Source organism: Podarcis erhardii (genome assembly GCF_964252035.2).
Source record: "Podarcis erhardii genome assembly, chromosome: 11".
Taxonomy (NCBI): Eukaryota; Metazoa; Chordata; class Lepidosauria; order Squamata; family Lacertidae; genus Podarcis; species Podarcis erhardii.
In genome coordinates, this window is record NC_138501.1 from 33,504,470 (window position 1) to 33,521,936 (window position 17,467).

General features: G+C 40.1%; 1 protein-coding gene across 3 annotated transcripts in view; it reads right to left on the reverse strand.

Moving 5' to 3' along the window:
• The window catches only part of ERBIN (erbb2 interacting protein), an 85,338-nt gene that overhangs the window by 42,338 nt on the left and 25,533 nt on the right, over nucleotides 1-17,467 (reverse strand). For all 3 annotated transcript variants that reach the window (XM_081880697.1, XM_081880696.1, XM_081880695.1), the window contains exons 2-4: nucleotides 13,643-13,699; nucleotides 11,352-11,549; nucleotides 8,739-8,856 (exon numbers count right to left, since the gene is read on the reverse strand). In XM_081880697.1, coding sequence (XP_081736823.1) covers nucleotides 8,739-8,856; nucleotides 11,352-11,540 — 307 coding nt within the window. In that variant the 5' untranslated portion in view covers nucleotides 11,541-11,549; nucleotides 13,643-13,699. The remainder of the gene's footprint in view (nucleotides 1-8,738; nucleotides 8,857-11,351; nucleotides 11,550-13,642; nucleotides 13,700-17,467) is intronic.

Here is a 17,467-nt window from a genome sequence, read left to right on the forward strand (position 1 = left end):
CCTTAAAAATCTAATGAGAACTGACTAAAGGGCAACAATAGTACAAATCTGAATGCCACAGTGCTCAGCTTGAGAAAAACTATTATTTTTTCATCACACCACAAAACATTCATTTAAACAAAGTGCATAATGGATAGCTACCTGCACACTAAAAATGGAAATATGTTCAAGAAATTATATTTCTTAAGTTCCCAAGTTAATAAAGCTCCAACAAAAATTTGGAGTTTTCATGTATTGGCTTAGCATGAAGCTTTAAAAGAAGACTATTCACGAATACATCCATCTTGCAATGTTTGGACATCTTTGACGCACAACCATAGCACCTTCTGAATCTAAAGTTCTTCTTAGCATATTATTTATGATGTTTCCATACTACTTCCACATACCTATGGTGTACGTGTTATTAAATTACATCACTGCCATTCCTGATGCTAGACAAGCTATCCAATACGTGTGCAGCATTTAATTTATGAATGCCCACAGGAGAGGGAGGGAAACAATCAGAAACATTTTCCTGCCCCATACAGTTTAATGAGCCAAAGCAGACTTGACATGGGAGATCCGCAATTGGATTTATTCAAGTATTTTTGTCTAAAAGAGCCAGAAGGTGGTAGAACTGTACCGGATGGAACCTTTGCCCCATGAAGTATAGGTGAACCTCTCTTATTTAAAGGTTTTCACTGCTGTCTCCACCTGTGTTGTATTTAAATGACTATATTGTAGGCATGTATGTGTACATAATGTATATATTGCAGCACAATTAAAAGGAACAAGGCACTCTTAAAGACATGAGAAATAAGCCAAAGCCATGAAATGTGGCATGGGAATTTTCCATTGTGTTCTATGGACAATGGTCTGCACATTCCCAGGAATTCTCTACTGCATATTACCAAAACCTCCATGCACACATTCATGTTGTAAATAACTTTATGTTGTGGCCCAGCACACATAATGATAAACTTAATCATGGCTGATTTTTTGCTACAAATCCAAAATCTACAGTATGGTTCTATTTTTACCAGAACCAACCAAAATGTCTAAGAGTCATAAGCAGGCTTTTGAGTTCTCCATAACTTTTTATCAGCCTGTTCATAAAACTCTGTGTGTGAGAGAGAGACATGATGCATTCCTGAAAGTCCACAGTGGATAAGGTGGGATAGAAGGAGTTTCTCAGGTGTAAAAAGAACTGCCTCACTCAATGCTGGGTAGGTTTTCTAGATGACCCCATAGCTACAGGGACAAAAAGGCAAATACCCCATTTTGGAAATATTCTACAGGTTACTTGGATTGTCAGACTCCAGCACAAAGTCCTTGTAAGACAGAGAACAGAGAAACAAAGTAGTCTTCATATTATCAAAGCTGGATATTAATTGTAGGTGGTGTACTAGGCATGCGATCTTTTGAAAGGCACTTTTATGGAATATTTTATTGCTTCAATCTCATTTTTAACATTTAGGATAGCATGAATTTGGGTCTAAATGCTATTGCAGTAGATTGCCATGGTACTATCCCAAGGCCACTTTATAGCTTAACTCCAAATTGTATGCCCATGACCTACTGCAGTGTTTCCCAACCTTTTTTGGGCAAAGGCACACTTGTTTCATGAAAAAAATCTCGAGGCACACCACCATTAGAAAATGTTTAAAAAATTAACTCTGTGCCTATATTGACTATATATAAAGTAACTCTCTTTAATAGGAATCAAATAAACACAAAGAAAGTATTTTATAATTACTTTATTATGAAATAGTAAGTACCGTATTTTTCGTCCCATAGGACGCTCCGTCCCATAGGACGCACCTACTTTTTTGAGGGGGGAAATAAAGGAAAAAATTTTTTCCTTTATTTCCTCCCCAAAAAACCAGGTCGGGGAACAGTGGGATGGCGGTGCTGCGCCTCCCCGCTGTCCCCCGAGCTTGTGGGGCTGGCCCATGTCTGCCTGGCGCGAGGGGCGCTCTGCTTCAGGGCGCCCCGCGCGTCCGGCGGCAGGCTACAGTCCGCAGCATGGGGAACCCTCTGTTTCAGGGCGCCCCATGCGCCCCCCGGGTGCGCAAGGCTTGCCAACACGAGCGCGGAGCACGGGGCGTCCTCCGAAGGGCGCCCCGTGCTCCGCGCTGCCAGCTGACGCCCGCAAGCCTTGCGCTCCCGGGGGGAGATCCCCCGGGTGCGCAAGGCTTGCGGACACCTGCGTGGAGCACGGGGCGTCCTCTGGAGGGCGCCCCGTGCTCCGCGCTGCAGGCTGCAGCCCGCAAGCCTTGCGCTCCCGGGGGGAGATCCCCCGGGTGCGCAAGGCTGGCCGACACCAGCGCGGAGCACGGGGCGTCCTCCGAAGGGCCCCCCGGGCTCCGCGCTGCCAGCTGACGCCCGCAAGCCTTGCGCTCCCGGGGGGAGATCCCCCGGGCGCGCAAGGCTTGCGGACACCTGCGTGGAGCACGGGGCGTCCTCTGGAGGGCGCCCCGTGCTCCGCGCTGCAGGCTGCTGCCCGCAAGCCTTGCGCTCCCGGGGGAGATCCCCCGGGTGCGCAAGGCTGGCCGACACCAGCGCGGAGCACGGGGCGTCCTCCGAATGGCGCCCCGTGCTCCGCGCTGCCAGCTGACGCCCGCAAGCCTTGCGCTCTCGGGGGGAGGTCCCCCGGGTGCGCAGGGCTGGCCTACAACAGCGCGGCGCACGGGGCGATGGGATGTGGGAGGGAGCTCGCTCCCTGCCCCGCGTGTGCTCGCCGCCGCCGCCCCGCCTCTTGCCGCCCGACTCGCCCGCCTCCCTCCCACGGCACACCAGGCAACTAGTGTGCCGCGGAACACCGGTTGGGAAACACTGACCTACTGTACTATACTAAGCAAACTTTTATCTATGTTACAGAGAAAATGTGTCAGTGATGCCCATGATACATATGAGATGGGAAGAAGTGAAGGTTGTACAGCTGTGAGATAATCTGTGCAATTTCCTCTAAGTCTTCTACATGACATGGCTGCAAGCTGTCTCCAGTTTCTCTCCATTCATTTGCCTAGTAAAGCTATCTAAGTGAAAATTCAAAAGTGGCAGCAGGCCAGAGCTACAATCCTGGTGGTCTGTCTTTCTCATTCAATGCTCTACAGAGAAGTGGTAGGGTGTGGAACTGTGCTCTCCTATAACACTCAATAAGTTTCTTATAAATTTAGGAAAGTTAGATATGGCAAAAATTACAGCACATACCAAAATAATTAAGGCAGTATAACAATAATTCCTACACAATTCCCAAGGCAGTCTGAAGATCCTAACCCCATAAAGGAGGGAATACATTGTGTAAAGTTGCAGACATTACACACTGCAAATTTCAAGTCTCAAAACAGTATTAAAACACATTAAATGATGCCAAATCTCAGCTGGTAGCTTTTTATTACAAACAGGAACACACAGGAATCATCTTGGCTGTGAGTCCTGGAAGACCTGCTCCCTGCCTTGCTGGCCATTTCCCACCTGGCCTGGGAAGATGAGTCCTTATTGACTCCAGCTGCAAAAGCAGAGGCTGCTGAACAGACTCTCGGGCTGTGGTATTGTTTAGGGGGGTTGTTGTGGGTTTTTTGTTGTTGTTTATATCACACACAGAGAGAGATTTTATTATGATTTATGTGGAAATTGTTTCAATTTGGTTGTGTACTTTTTAATGTTTTATATTTATTGTTTATAACCGACTTTGCTATGTTTGTAATCATGTAAATGTTTTCATGTTATAAGTTGCCTTGAGCATGGCTTTAACTATGGAAAGGTAGAATACAAATAAAATGATGGCGATAACAGCATAAATCTTGGTTATACTTATTTGGTAATGGGGCATATTTTGGAATGAGGTTTGCCAGATACCTAAAGTTTTCAGGGATTAAACTGAAACACTCAATATCAAATATAAAAGGGAAGATAAGAGAATCCATACGAGTCTCTGTGAGCTCTCAATAGGTTTTATAAACCTGCACACTTAACACTTTAAATTTAGACCATATATTCATTTGTAGAATAATGGGAATTGCAATGGCAACCAAGAAGAGACCAAGAAAATTAGGTGCTTCCTGCATCCTATTCACTTCACATTTACATGTTTACATGTTCATTTAATCTGCTGGCTTGAAGATCTGGGGTTTTAATATTGAGGGCTCTTGGACTTTTATGTGATTTCTGCACTAGGTTGAATAATGTGTTGGTCAGCTTATTTAGTAATTGATCTTGGGGCGGGGATTGAAATTTGAAATTTAATGTTTTAAACTGTGCTTACTGAAGTTGTGTTTTATATCTATGGTAAGCAGTTTTGAGAGGAAGAGAAGGAGGATCAGCTGAACCAACCTAAACAAGAAAGTGCCTACTCAGCTATCCTATACCCCTTCCGGCAAATAATTCCTCCTGTCCAGGTGAGTGTGTAAATGTGGAGTAGGTTCTCTCCTTATCACTAATTGGCAGGGGAGCAAAAACACTGAGAGTCAAAAGAGTAGCATTCTTAGCACTCTCCAGCCTTTACTGCAAATGGGAGGAAACTTATCCCAATCTTCAATATTATTACACTATCAAGCTGCAAGCATCCAATTTACACAAGGTTAATCATTAAGATTGTAACAGGTGCACTCAGAGGAGCAATATAGAAGGAAACGACAAGTAGAATGTGAGCAATTTAAACCAGGTATGTACGTTTTCCAAAAAAACCTGACATCCAAAGTTAGTTTCAAATCTGTGCTGTATCTTCCCTGCGGCACTCTCAGGTACATAGTTGTCTGATACAACCTTAATACCATCTGCATGGATAATTTCTCCCATTCACTCTCTGAGGGGTGCGGAGGGGAGACTGTTTTAACTACCTCTGAGCTTGAAACACAAGCAGCTTGCTAAACTTACATTTCAAAAAGGCCCCTCACTGTGACATGTAAAAATTTATAAGCTTAAGATATACAAATACATTTACACAGGCGAAATCCACTTCCTATAACCTCAAGACTGATACAGTACTGTGACCATTTGCTTTTCCTTTATACAGCTTTCAATGTGTGTGTGAATAGCAATGTCATGACTTAACCATCTTTTCCATAGGTCATCTTTTCTTAAAGATACCTTCTGCTTATAGTCACCGAGCTTAAACAGTTGCTGCTCAGACATGCCATGTACAGCCTCAGGCCAATGTTCCAGTAATACAGCATTCACACACAAGGCTTTATGTCTCATCCACTCTTATTCCAAGCCCTGAATAGTCTTAATGTGCCTGGGAACTGAAGTTGTGTGTTGAGCTGTGAAGGGGCAGTAGATTTTCTTTTTCTAATTATCTCTCTCATCCCAAGCACATAGATGGAAGTGAGGGGGCAATGGACTTCTCCTCCTTGAAATAACTAGAAGCCATGAAAAAAGCAGCTTGCCAACGCCTCTTGAGCCAGGTTGGCAACCCATTTATAAATGGCAAGAACGAACTTTCTTCAAGGCAATTTACACAATAAGAGATTACCCTGAGGTTCTCAGCTGCACAAAGTTAACAGAACAGTCTGTCTTACAAACTTATGAAACTTAATTAAGAAAATAGTAGGCATGTGGCCAGATTCCAATAGAAGCACTGCCTTCTACGAGAAAACATTAAGGGAACAGAGCTTAAAAGACTGTCTCCTAGCTCAGGTTTATGCAAAATATTTATATTTGTGACAGCAGGGAGGCAAAATCTCAGTAAGAGATACATTAAAAAGCAGAAAAAGAAACACCCTGCACTCATTGTAGCTTACACTGAACACTGTGAAAGGGATTTATAGTTGTTCACATGTTTGGTTTTAACTACAGGAAAAGGAATATAAGTGAATTGTCACCATACCAGCTGGACAAAATGGTGACTGTGGAGACTGCAAACCAAGTGGCAGCTAATTCAATAGCTACTTCCTATTGACTGGTAGCAGAAAAGTAAGCTAGATTCCAATTATTTATAATGATTTACTTACTCTCTTCACACACATTGCAGCTTTTCACAAGCAATACCAAACTATGGCTTGGTGTTGCAAGAATGAGCATAAAGTTTGTAAACTCACTTTCCCCACCCACCCTGTGAGATCCTGAATCCGAGTCCTGATTTCACAGCAAAATGCAGCTTCAGCTGGTTTGTTTCAACAGTCAAAAATATGATTTGCTGCTGTGTGAAAACCAAGTTTATAAACCATTGTTTGGTCATGCTTTTAAGGCAAGTGTAAACCATACTTCGGAAAACCATTCTATTCCAGCAGGCATTTTAAGTTCTATTACGTCAGCAGACTTTTTCAGCAGGGGGCCGGTCCACTGTCCCTCAGACCTTTTGGGGGGCCAGACTATATTTTGAAGAAAAAAACATGAACAAATTCCTATGCCCCACAAATAACCCTGAGATGCATTTTAAATAAAATTACACATTATACTCATGTAAAAACACTCTGATTCCCGGACCATCTGCAGGCCGGATTGAGAAGGCGATTGGGCCGGATTTGGCCCCTGGGCCTTAGTTTGGCTACCCATGTATTACGTCTATGGAATCTATTATTTTACCTGTGCTTTATGTTTAAAACCCCTTATTATTTGATTAATTATTTGATTGCTATGTAAACCATTTTGTGACCATCTATGGTGTAAAATGGTCTATAATATTCTAAATAAAAATAAGTAATTAACTGTTTTGGTTTTCTGCTGCACTAAAATGAGGTGAGGGGGAGGAAACCATGCTCAGTCCTGAGATTCTGGGCTAATTAAATCTGAACAGCTAAAATATTATCTCACATTGCTATTGAAGTACCAAAACTGTTTGATATTTGCAACACTAGCCAAGTTAATCAAAAGCTTGCACTAGTTCACCTCAAATACACCAGTTACCAATAGAACTCATAATACTGTCAATATGCATTACACAAGAGTAGCAATGTTTTTTAAAAAATGTATTTTTGTTTCTGGATTTGGCTTTTAACTATTTTTCTCCACCAGCCTCAGGCATATGGCAAAAGCTCTTAAGGAGCAACTGAGTTCTATGCCAGTTTTCCCTAAGCTTGGAAGAGTGGGAATGAGTTCTCTGCCAGACTGCCCTGAGCCATCACTCAGCTTGGGTGTCTGACAGAGAGCAATCAAATGCAAAATTGCAATCTTCACTATAGTTTCCTCCTATTTGCCTATTATAGTCCAGTGCAGTTTAGGGATGTATCTTCTGAAGAAGAAGAAGACGCTTGTCTCACCAATGCTATTCTATTAACATTTGAAATAGTACACAATAATGTATTACTTCCCTAGGTGTGTAGAAGGATCAGAATGAATTGCTGATAAATCAAGGAGAATCTGAACTTCTACAAACCAGAAGCAAACAAACCCAGACTGTATTACATTAATTGGACAGGTATACATGCTAATGTTACTGTCATTGACCAAAGCTATAAAACATCTGAAGCAATAGGATCTGGACAGGCTGATTAATAGATCAGAGAGACCCGTATGTTTGCTGAAAAAAATACCACTTCTATTGAATTATTTCACTAACAGAAAATAAAGTGTTGCCTGAATACTCCCTCTAGTTTTAGCATTTAAACATTTAAGCACACATTTTCAAGCCTTTCCTTTGATTTTCAGCAGTGGTAACTTGGTCTAAAAATGACTGCATTGGGGTCTTATTTTGATTCTGGCACTCCATTCAGGTCAATTCTCTGCCTACGTCCCAGTGTGATCCTTCTGATTTGCCAAGTATGGTCTCTTGATTATTCTACATATATTCCAAGCTGAGAGACCAAGGCATTTTTCAACAGTTGCCTCACAGCTATGAAATTCCTCTCACTTCAGACTTGTCAGAGGCCAAGCTTAAGTGTGCGCATTCTAGGAATATTTCAGGTTTTAAAATGTGTTGACTGCTGGAGCCTATAGGGGGGAGATTTATGGGGGGGTTATAATCACCTTAGTCTATTATTTATTTTAACTTATTCTATACAACCATTCAGGTTTTTTTTTAAAAAAAAAACCCTCATGGTGGCTCACAACAGTTGTAAACAATCCTGAATAAATGAACAAAAACAAGACACAAAAGTAATCAATTTAAAAAATCCAGTAACTGATAACAAAGCACATTGAAAACAATAGATAAAAACTAAGTAACATGCTAGAAGCTATGGTTAAAAAGTTTTAGGGAATGAACAAGTGACAGAAATCAATGTTTTACAAGCTAGAAAGTAAGTTTTAATGCTCTTAGTTCAAATCAATAGCCTAAGGAGATGTGAAGAAAAGGTCACATAGGAGTTGCAAGCATCCAGCGAAAAACCAGGTCAACTTTTGAGCATTTTGATTTTGCCCTGCACTGACAGGAAGCAAAAGTGGTATTTGGTTTAGCTACACAACTGTGCCTCTGTATGGCATGGCATTTGAAGTAAGGCTGAGAATACAGACAACAGAAAGGGAAAACCCTACATAACAATACCACAAGATTGTTAATTAAGAGGAATGGGAAGGAATTCAACTCCTGTGTCCATCAGCACAAGGATTTTCGCTTGTGCAGCAGATCTTTCCCTGCTCTCTTCTCACTGTGCAGGTCCTGAACCCTTGCCACATCTACCCCAGAGCTTTGTGGGAATGCTTAGAACAGATCGGAGTGGGGTGAGGGGAGAAGAATGAGAGAATCATGTTCACTTAGAACTATGTTAGAGACATTTTACAGAAACTCAACTATTACAGGTCAATCAAAAAACTGAAATTTATACACTGCTACAGCCTTGCTCTTCAGTGCTTTTGATTGTTTCAACAAAAAAACTCACCATTCTTGCTGACATCCAGTTCCCTGAGGTTAATGAGATTTGCTATGGATGCAGGCAATGTTGTTAGATCATTGTCCGGCAAACTCAACTTGTGCAGAGACTGACAGTTAAAAAGTTGCTATTGAGACAAAGACCAAAAAAGAGAGCATATTATTGTAATATGCTAGGTTTAAACTTCTTAAAGCCCAGCTACTGAGTCAAAGAAATGATACAGTGTTCAAAATAATCTGCAAGAAATATTTTACGTTTCATGATTTTGAAGTTATTAATCACAAACAAATAACCAAAGCTAATCTTGTACATTAAGAGTTTTAAAGGACACTACAAATATTCTTATAAAATTGTTGCCAAAAAAACTTACTTCATAATTATTATTTATTAAGTATTAATCTGTCTATACTGATAATCTGTATTTTAAAGCAAAAAAAAAAAAGGTTAACAAATTAATAACACAGCATAACACTCCTTTCTGGTGAACACATGTGTAAAACATACTACAGTTTACCAAAAAAAACCCCAAAAACCCACAGCTCTTCATAGTTAATATTCAAAACTGATCCCACTCCAGGGAGAAACACATAGTTAAATGTATTTAGGGAAACATGGCTAGAAGCCATGAGAGGCAAAAAAGCAGTGGAGTCTTGTAAACATTGTAGCTGTTGTAGATCCTAGAATCCCTTGAAAACTTCGTGCAATTCAAAGCCCACAAGCCCTGACTTTAAGACATGTTTCATGGTAACCAACCTAGAAGATGTCAAATCATGAGCAGAGAGAAGATAATCTCATGAGATGAAAGTGAGATTGGAATCAAGGACTGTGTACATCAGATCACTTTACAGACGAACCCTTGAAAGCCAGGGATTATCTCCAAACTGATTATGGAACAGAGACCAGTTTGCCCAAGGGCACCTAATGAATTAATGGCAGAGGCAACTTCAAACACGGGACTAGCAGATTTGTATCTAAACCCCTTGTGTATCCTACTGATTCAAAACAAGCAATCCATCACTGAGGACTACAATATATATATTGAGGGTAAGCCTATATATTGTGATAATTATGGCCACTGGAGGAAAATGATAGATCTGAGAACCAGAGTAGTATAGTGGTGAGAGCTGGATTAGAATGGGGAGACCAAGGTTCAAATCTACACTTGGCCATGAAGTTCACTTGGGCTGCTCACCATCATTCAACCTAACCCATCTCACACAATGATTGTGAGGAACTATGTAATAAATAACAGTAAAGTAGTAAGTTACTAACATAAAAATTTTAAGCATTCAGATAAAATAAATAGCTATTAACCTGATATGAATTGTACATATTAATGAAATATAATTTTAGCTGGAGGTAGTAACAAAACATTGGTATCTTGTTTAGAGACTCAGATTTTAGATTCCCACCCCCATCTTAAAATCACATGCTAGTATATTTGTAATGGTTGCAGCCAAGGGGGTTTGAGGAAGCAGTTTGGCTTCAAAGGGCTTCCTCTGGTGCTTTAAATCTAAACCACTTCCTCTGCAGAGAAGAAAATGTTTCATTTTTAAACAGCATTTTCCCATCAGCAAAGAGTTAAAGGAGGTACCTATCTGAAAGTGTGCTCCCAGAGCCAATCAGCTGAATGCCACCCATAAAAGTTCAAAGGAGGTTGCTGAACAGCTGATGTAGCAACCTCCTCTAAAAAAAACACTGTCAGTGCCATAACGATGTCAGGTGATTGACAGGTGGGTTGTCCCACCCATCTGTCAAAGTTGGCTGACCCCTGCCTTACCTCACGGTAACAAAGCAACTTTGCTGTTTTGAGGAGGGGTGGTGAAATTTGCCACCCTCATGGCTTACACTTTTCTTCAGTAGTGGCTCTGCAACTTTTTAAAAAAGCTTTATTGTCCCATTGCCACAAGTGTATAGGGCCCCTCTTGGTGGTCTGACACCATTAGTTTTCTTCCCAAATACCTTGGACATTATGGGTTGTATTCCACTTTTATTCAGAGTAGACCCAATGGAATTAATGAACCTGTTTGTCATGTTAATTTCAATGTGTCTACTTTGCATAAAAGTTATCAGTGAAATACAACCCAGTATCATTCCAGAGCATTGTGGAAGAGAAAAAGTGACAACTGCTACCATCTCCCCAGAATGGTGGCTGCAGTTATGGCTCATCATTCCCACACACAAACACATATTCAGGAATGACACTGCATCTGAGGTGTTTTGAGAAAAAGTAAATGGTGTCCAGACTACTGAGATGGGAGTTCTGCTGTTGCACTCCCAATACCTACATCTGTAGCACAGTAAGTACTATACAAAACACAAACACAAACAAGTTACTGCTACCACTTCTAAAGGTAAGCTCCTCCTCCTCCCCATAATCAGAAAAATGGACCCCAAATTCACTGGATGCAAATGAGGCTGCAAAATTCATGTGCCATTTAATATTAACCATGGGTCACTTTGGTGCAGACCTGCACAGGACAAGAGAAGTATGTTCAGTAGTACTGGCTATCGGTGTTATAAAGCAACTAGAAGATTATCAGTCCATCCCCTGTCCTTGTGCACAAATGTGCACGTGAGCACTCTTCTCTCACTCACTCACACAATTAGAAGATAACATACCTTTGGAAGTTCTTCAATTTGATTAGCATCTAAATAGAGTTCTTCCAATGTCTTTTCGAAAGTAAAAATCTCCTTCGGCACCTGCTCCAAGCTGCAGTGAGAGTAATCAAGCGCAGTGACAGTTTCTTCTTCTCCACGCAAACAGCGGCATGGCACCAACCGCACAAACAAGTTCCGCTTTGTTGTCATTTTCAGGCACTATTGTAAAAAGAGGAAACAAATCATTATAAAAATAGCAATAGACTTAGGATGCTGCACAAAATACTGCCATATACTTTAGCAAGGATAGAAAAGGTATGTAAAGGAAAAGGCCTTTAAACTAAAAAGTATCATATAAATAAGCAATACTGTTTAAATATTAGTACTGTGAAAGCTGACAGTTACACAAATCTGGTTTTGGGTTTTTTAAAGGGTCATACCCATACAGTTCTTCAGATTAAATTATCTCTCAGCAGAAATAGTGACCTCTTCATGCTACTCTACTCTTTCATTAAAGTAGAATCCAGCCATGCAGTCAACTATAACTTTACTCAACTTGCAAAGCATCAGGGTGTTAAGGGAGTAAATACTCAAATGTATATATCATAGTTTATATACATAAGCCTTGTGACCAACCATTCCATAAGGGCACCACCCTACCCCCCCCCTTCTCTGTGTGCTGTAAGTCAGTACTTCCTGAGTTACTGTATTTTTCGCTCTATAAGACGCACCAGACCACAAGACGCACCTAGTTTTTGGAGGAGGAAAACAAGAAAAAAAAATATGCTGAATCTCAGAAGCCAGAACAGTAAGAGGGATCGCTACACAGTGAAAGCAGCAATCCCTCTTGCTGTTCTGGCTTCTGGGATAGCTGCACAGCCTGCATTTGCGCCATAAGATGCACACACATTTCCCCTTACTTTTTAGGAGGGAAAAAGTGAGTCTTATAGAGCAAAAAATACGGTAACTAACCATGGCTGCTTTGCTTCTCTTCTAGTTCTTCTGCTGCTGCACTACTCAGAGCTAAGCTATATCCAAACTCAGACTCAAAGTTTGTCTGCCTCAGACAAACAAGCAGTAAACCAAAAACAAACATATTTTGCCTGAAGCAAGACAAACCACAAGCCCAGGTTCAGATGTAATGCATCTAAACTAAACCATGGCTTAGCTCCAGTTTAAAGTTTATAGTTTAATGGCTGGATTGATAGAACAATAAGAGGTAAAGGGCACAGCTAAGGGATTACCTTTTTGAACATTTCTCTTCTTCCAGGCCTTTGTCTGGTTTAGCAATCTATGGCCTTTTAAACTTGGGGTGTGGGCATGTTTGTTTGTTATGGGGCTCCTTATGGGGTCCTCGCCACGGTACCACATTCACCCAGTGCTTTTCCAGCTGCACTGGCTCCCGGTGGAGTACAGTGTCAGGTTTAAGGTGCTGGTTTTGACCTTTAAAGCCCTTTGCGGCCTAGGACCCTCGTACCTACGGGACCGCCTCTCCTGGTATGCCCCACGGAGGACCTCAAGGTCCATAAACAGCAACACTCTAGAGGTCCTGGGCCCTAAGGAAGTCAGATTAGCCTCAACCAGAGCCAGGGCTTTTCAACATCGGCTCCGGCCTGGTGGAACACTCTGTCTCATGAGACCAGGGCCTTGTGGGATCTGATTTCTTTCCGCAGGGCCTGTAAGACAGAGTTGTTCCACCTGGCCTTTGGCTTGGAAGCAGCCTGATCCCCTCCCTCTCTTTCCTTTTCCTTCTGTGATGGAACCCCTATTTCCCTGGCTTTTTTCTGGCCCACGTAGGACCAGTCTGGATAATTGGCCTTGATGAAGATCTGACATTTTCTCCCCCCAAACAGTTTCTGATCTGGGCTTCCACCGAAATGAGGCTGTATTTTAAGTTGTATTTTAATCAATTGTTTTTATACCTGATGTTAGCAGCCCTGAGCCCGGACTTGGCCGGAGAGGGAGGGGTATAAATCATCATCATCATATGCAGTTTTGTTTTTTATATTGCAAAACCATCCTGTGATCTTCAGATGAAGGATGGTATAGAAATTTAATTAATAATAATAAATTGAAAATGAAGTATTGCTAAAATTTGAATTACAAAACTAAGCAGCTAAATTGTTTCTGAAAATTAAATTGTTTCTTCTTCATTTCCTGATTACTTTTATAAGCATATATACAGTTAAAGGTATCACAAAAATTTTATTTGGTATCCAAAGCTAAAAAATAGTAAAAAAATAGTTTAAAAACCAATGTGATTGAAACATTACTTTTTTATCTAATTCAATTGGGAGGAGGGTTAAACTTACCACTGGGTAATGTTTTTCTCCCTGCTACTTCTTCCCTGAGCTTTCATAGCCAACATTCTGGGAAAGAAAAAGAAATGACAATCTTAGGCAAAACTATGAATCTGAAAAATCAGGATCCCTGCTTCCCTTTCATGTCTATTACATTTATATATACTGAACGGAAAAAATCAACTTTACAATTCCATAATTCTATGAACCTCCTCACATTCTGGAGATTCTACCCTATATTTCTAAAAATCAGTATCATTTAGAAAACTCACCAAACATCCAGGGTACACATTTTAAATTAAAAGGCAGAGAATAGGTAAAACGACAAAGTCTAATTTGCCATCCACTTTATTACTGCAATGGTTTTTTCCAAAAGATTCAGAGGCATTCATTTAAATATCAAAATAAAATCATAAGGAAGTTCATAGACCATGAAATGTTACATTTCAACTATGTATGTGTTAATATAGTTAAACCTATACCAAATTTTAAAATGAGAATCATTACACTCAGTAGAAAAACGGTACCCACCATGATCAAAAAACCAAGTGGCACTCATTAACCTGAAAACAATGTCCCAAATTATTATTACAATTAAAGGGATCCATTTATTTATCTCAAGACTGATAACTACACTAGTAATCCAAAGGCCAGTCTACATAGTTTTAACTATCTACGTTTATAGAACACAATCTCTCTGTATGAAGCAGATGGCAGTTAGTTACCACTCCATATTTATTTATTTTAAGATCCAGGAAGACAAAATTGTACAAGTCAGCCAATATTGTCTCTAACCTATACTTAATGTTTTCAGAATACATGACAAAATATGTGAAACAATCTTAGGGAAGTTCTGATGTATAAACAATCTGTACAAGGAACATATAAAACCCTTATCATGCATGAAAGTATATTCATAATATGAATGAAAACATTTATTTCCTATTTACATAAATACAACTAGGGCATGTAAGCTAGTGCATTTTTCTAAAGAAAACCATGATTTTGTTTAGGTATTTGTTCCTCTTATGATAGTTTCACACATGGAAGCAGCACAGGAGACCAGGAAGCTTTACATTTCAGCAGTACTCCGATTTTAACAGATAAAGCTATGGTTTTAATATAGATCCTTGTCAAAATTCTCTTTCAAATGAGCAACGCTGGTTCTTATACAAATCCTCAATGTATTGTGAACTATGTAACACATGCATATTGTGAGCACAATTCTTCACCATGGAGGGGACAAAAGAGATCTTGTGTACAGAGGGATCCTAATGGGGCATATCACAAACCTTTTCTCTCCATATGTTGGCATCACACCAAATGGGGATTATATGAGGCACAAACAGACTTCCTGTTTCCTGCAACAGTCTGGAAGGCAGGGCTTTTGTTATGCCCTATGGTCAGGGTAAAGGACAGATGTGGGGTGTTTGGGAACCACTGCCCTACTGCGATCCCTCCGCATATAGAGAAGGGTTTTATCCTATGTGTAGTATAGGTATGCTGAATCAGGGTGGCTATTACACAGCCCATGATTTCTTTTGTAACCTGCACAGAATTCAGCTTTTTATTTTTTTAAAAAATAGACTTTTAGTTGTGGCTTTAAATAGATATTTTTAGGCTAATAACAATACACCTCAAAGGCTAAAAAAACAGAAAAGAAGTTTGATAAATATTTAAATGGTTTATCATGTGCCTCAGTTTAGTCAATGAAGAAGTTACATGTAGCAAGCTAATATTGTATACAACCAAGACCAGACCTTAGAATGTTTCCCTGTCACCAAAATTGTAGTTTTTGAAAAAACTACAATTGCTTAATTGTTTGATAGGTATCATTCATACAAAGCATATGTATGTGTGCCCACACACGTTTTCTGTACAGCCAGCAACAAGTGCAATTACAATTTATTATTTTTATGGTCTAATCACTAAAAATACACTGGAGTCAAGTGGGGGAAAGAAAAAAACATTCAAGCTCAGCAGTAAGATTAATGGACTAATTCCATTATAGATAGAGGATTTGCTGTAAAACCATTAAGAGATCAAAAATGAGACAGCTTGATAATGTCACAGATAAAATAATTCAGCCTAGTTTAATCTGATCTCACAAACAGGGACTATGTGATGCCTTTTCTTAGTTTCTGATAGGATGATATTAAGAAAGCTGTAGAATATTTCACATGAGGGACAGTGACCTAATTCTCACTAGAGGTGGTAAACCTGCATCTGGGCGGTCAGAATGCAGATGGTGATTTACAGGACAGGGCTGTCTGCTCTCCAATGGGAAAAAGCGGCTTCTAGACAAAGAAAACTAGAATGCCACAATGAATGCTATGCTAGAAGTCTTCTCCCTGATAGGCCTCTCTCTATTTGTTGTCTGAATGGATATGCACCCTAGACACAGATGTACTACTTCAATGAGCACTATTATTGTTATTTTTTTATTTAATTTGTATACTGTCCTTCACCACAGATCTCAAGGCAGTTCGCAGCCATCAGGGATTGTCAGAGGCAAAAGTATTTTATCTGAACAAGTCTAGAATAAAATTCTAGTATAGCATGATCAGTAATATTTGCTATGATATCCTATAAGGAAGAAGTTATAAAACTAGTTATAAAATTAGGCACATTGTGGACTAATTTTAAAACAGAAGCTCTTACAACAGCACGATGTTTAAATCAGACATCAGCAGACTAAAAACAGTTTCAGAATGGGATCTCTGTTGCATCATTCCAACCTAAACCCTATAAAACAGCAAACATGTTCTCTCATTTAGGGCTCAAGCAAAGAACACGTTCCAAGGGTTTTGTAATCCTAACATTCAGGAAACGAAGGCTGTGACTGCAAGGGAAGGAGCATATCCATTACAAGAGGAGAGCGGCCTCTCTTTTAAAGAAGATGCAAAATGGGTTATCCACACTGCCTTTGAAACCCTACACAGCAACACCAGAATTTATTTATTTATTTATTTATTTATCCAACCCAAGTACAGCCCCAATCCAAACAGTTGTCCATTATGGTTTACACAAGAATACTCATGTTAAAGAGGTCAAATTAATATCAATTTCCAAGTCAGTTTTTAAGGAAGAAAGTAGGTAGGTTATTTAGAATCCGTGTGTGTGTGTGTGTGAGAGAGAGAGAGAGAGAGAGGGGGGGGGGAGGACACATCAGCACCTACCCTGTGGCTTTTACCCCCCCCCCCCATAAGCTTCCTCTCCAGATCCCCCAGCACACCTAAGATCATGCAATTATTTCTATGCAGAATCTCCTCCAACCCTGGATACATGAACTAAAAATTTCCCTAGGGACATGTGGAGAGAAGGAATCATGTCAGCTTCTGGACCGCTTACAATCTCATCATGGGCATGTAAGTGTGTGTTAATATCTGAACAGCCGTTTAAAGTCTGTATATGACAGCAGCCTCATTACAGCAAGTTTAGTTTGGGCAAGCATAGTTTGGGCAAGCATAGCTTAACAATGATAAAATTCCACTTCCAACTTTTCACCCCAAAACAACAAAACATTATGCCAAGAATACATGCAGACAGCGCTCAACAGTAAGTTATTAACTGACAATTTTAATGTTTGAATCATGGATCCTTATAATGAGGTTGAAATTCTACAGCAACCAATACAAATAATAAGTCCTATTAGTTGCCTTTTTAAAAAGTAACATTCTTTTTTAAAAAACAACAACACGTTTTCCTCCTTTTTTCCAAGTGACTAGTTACAATTACAGAAACATGAAGTACCATTTTCAAACCCTATTAAAACCTACCATGGAGAGCAGTTTGCTCTAGTGCTTACAAGTAGAAAACTAGCTAAAATGTCAGGGT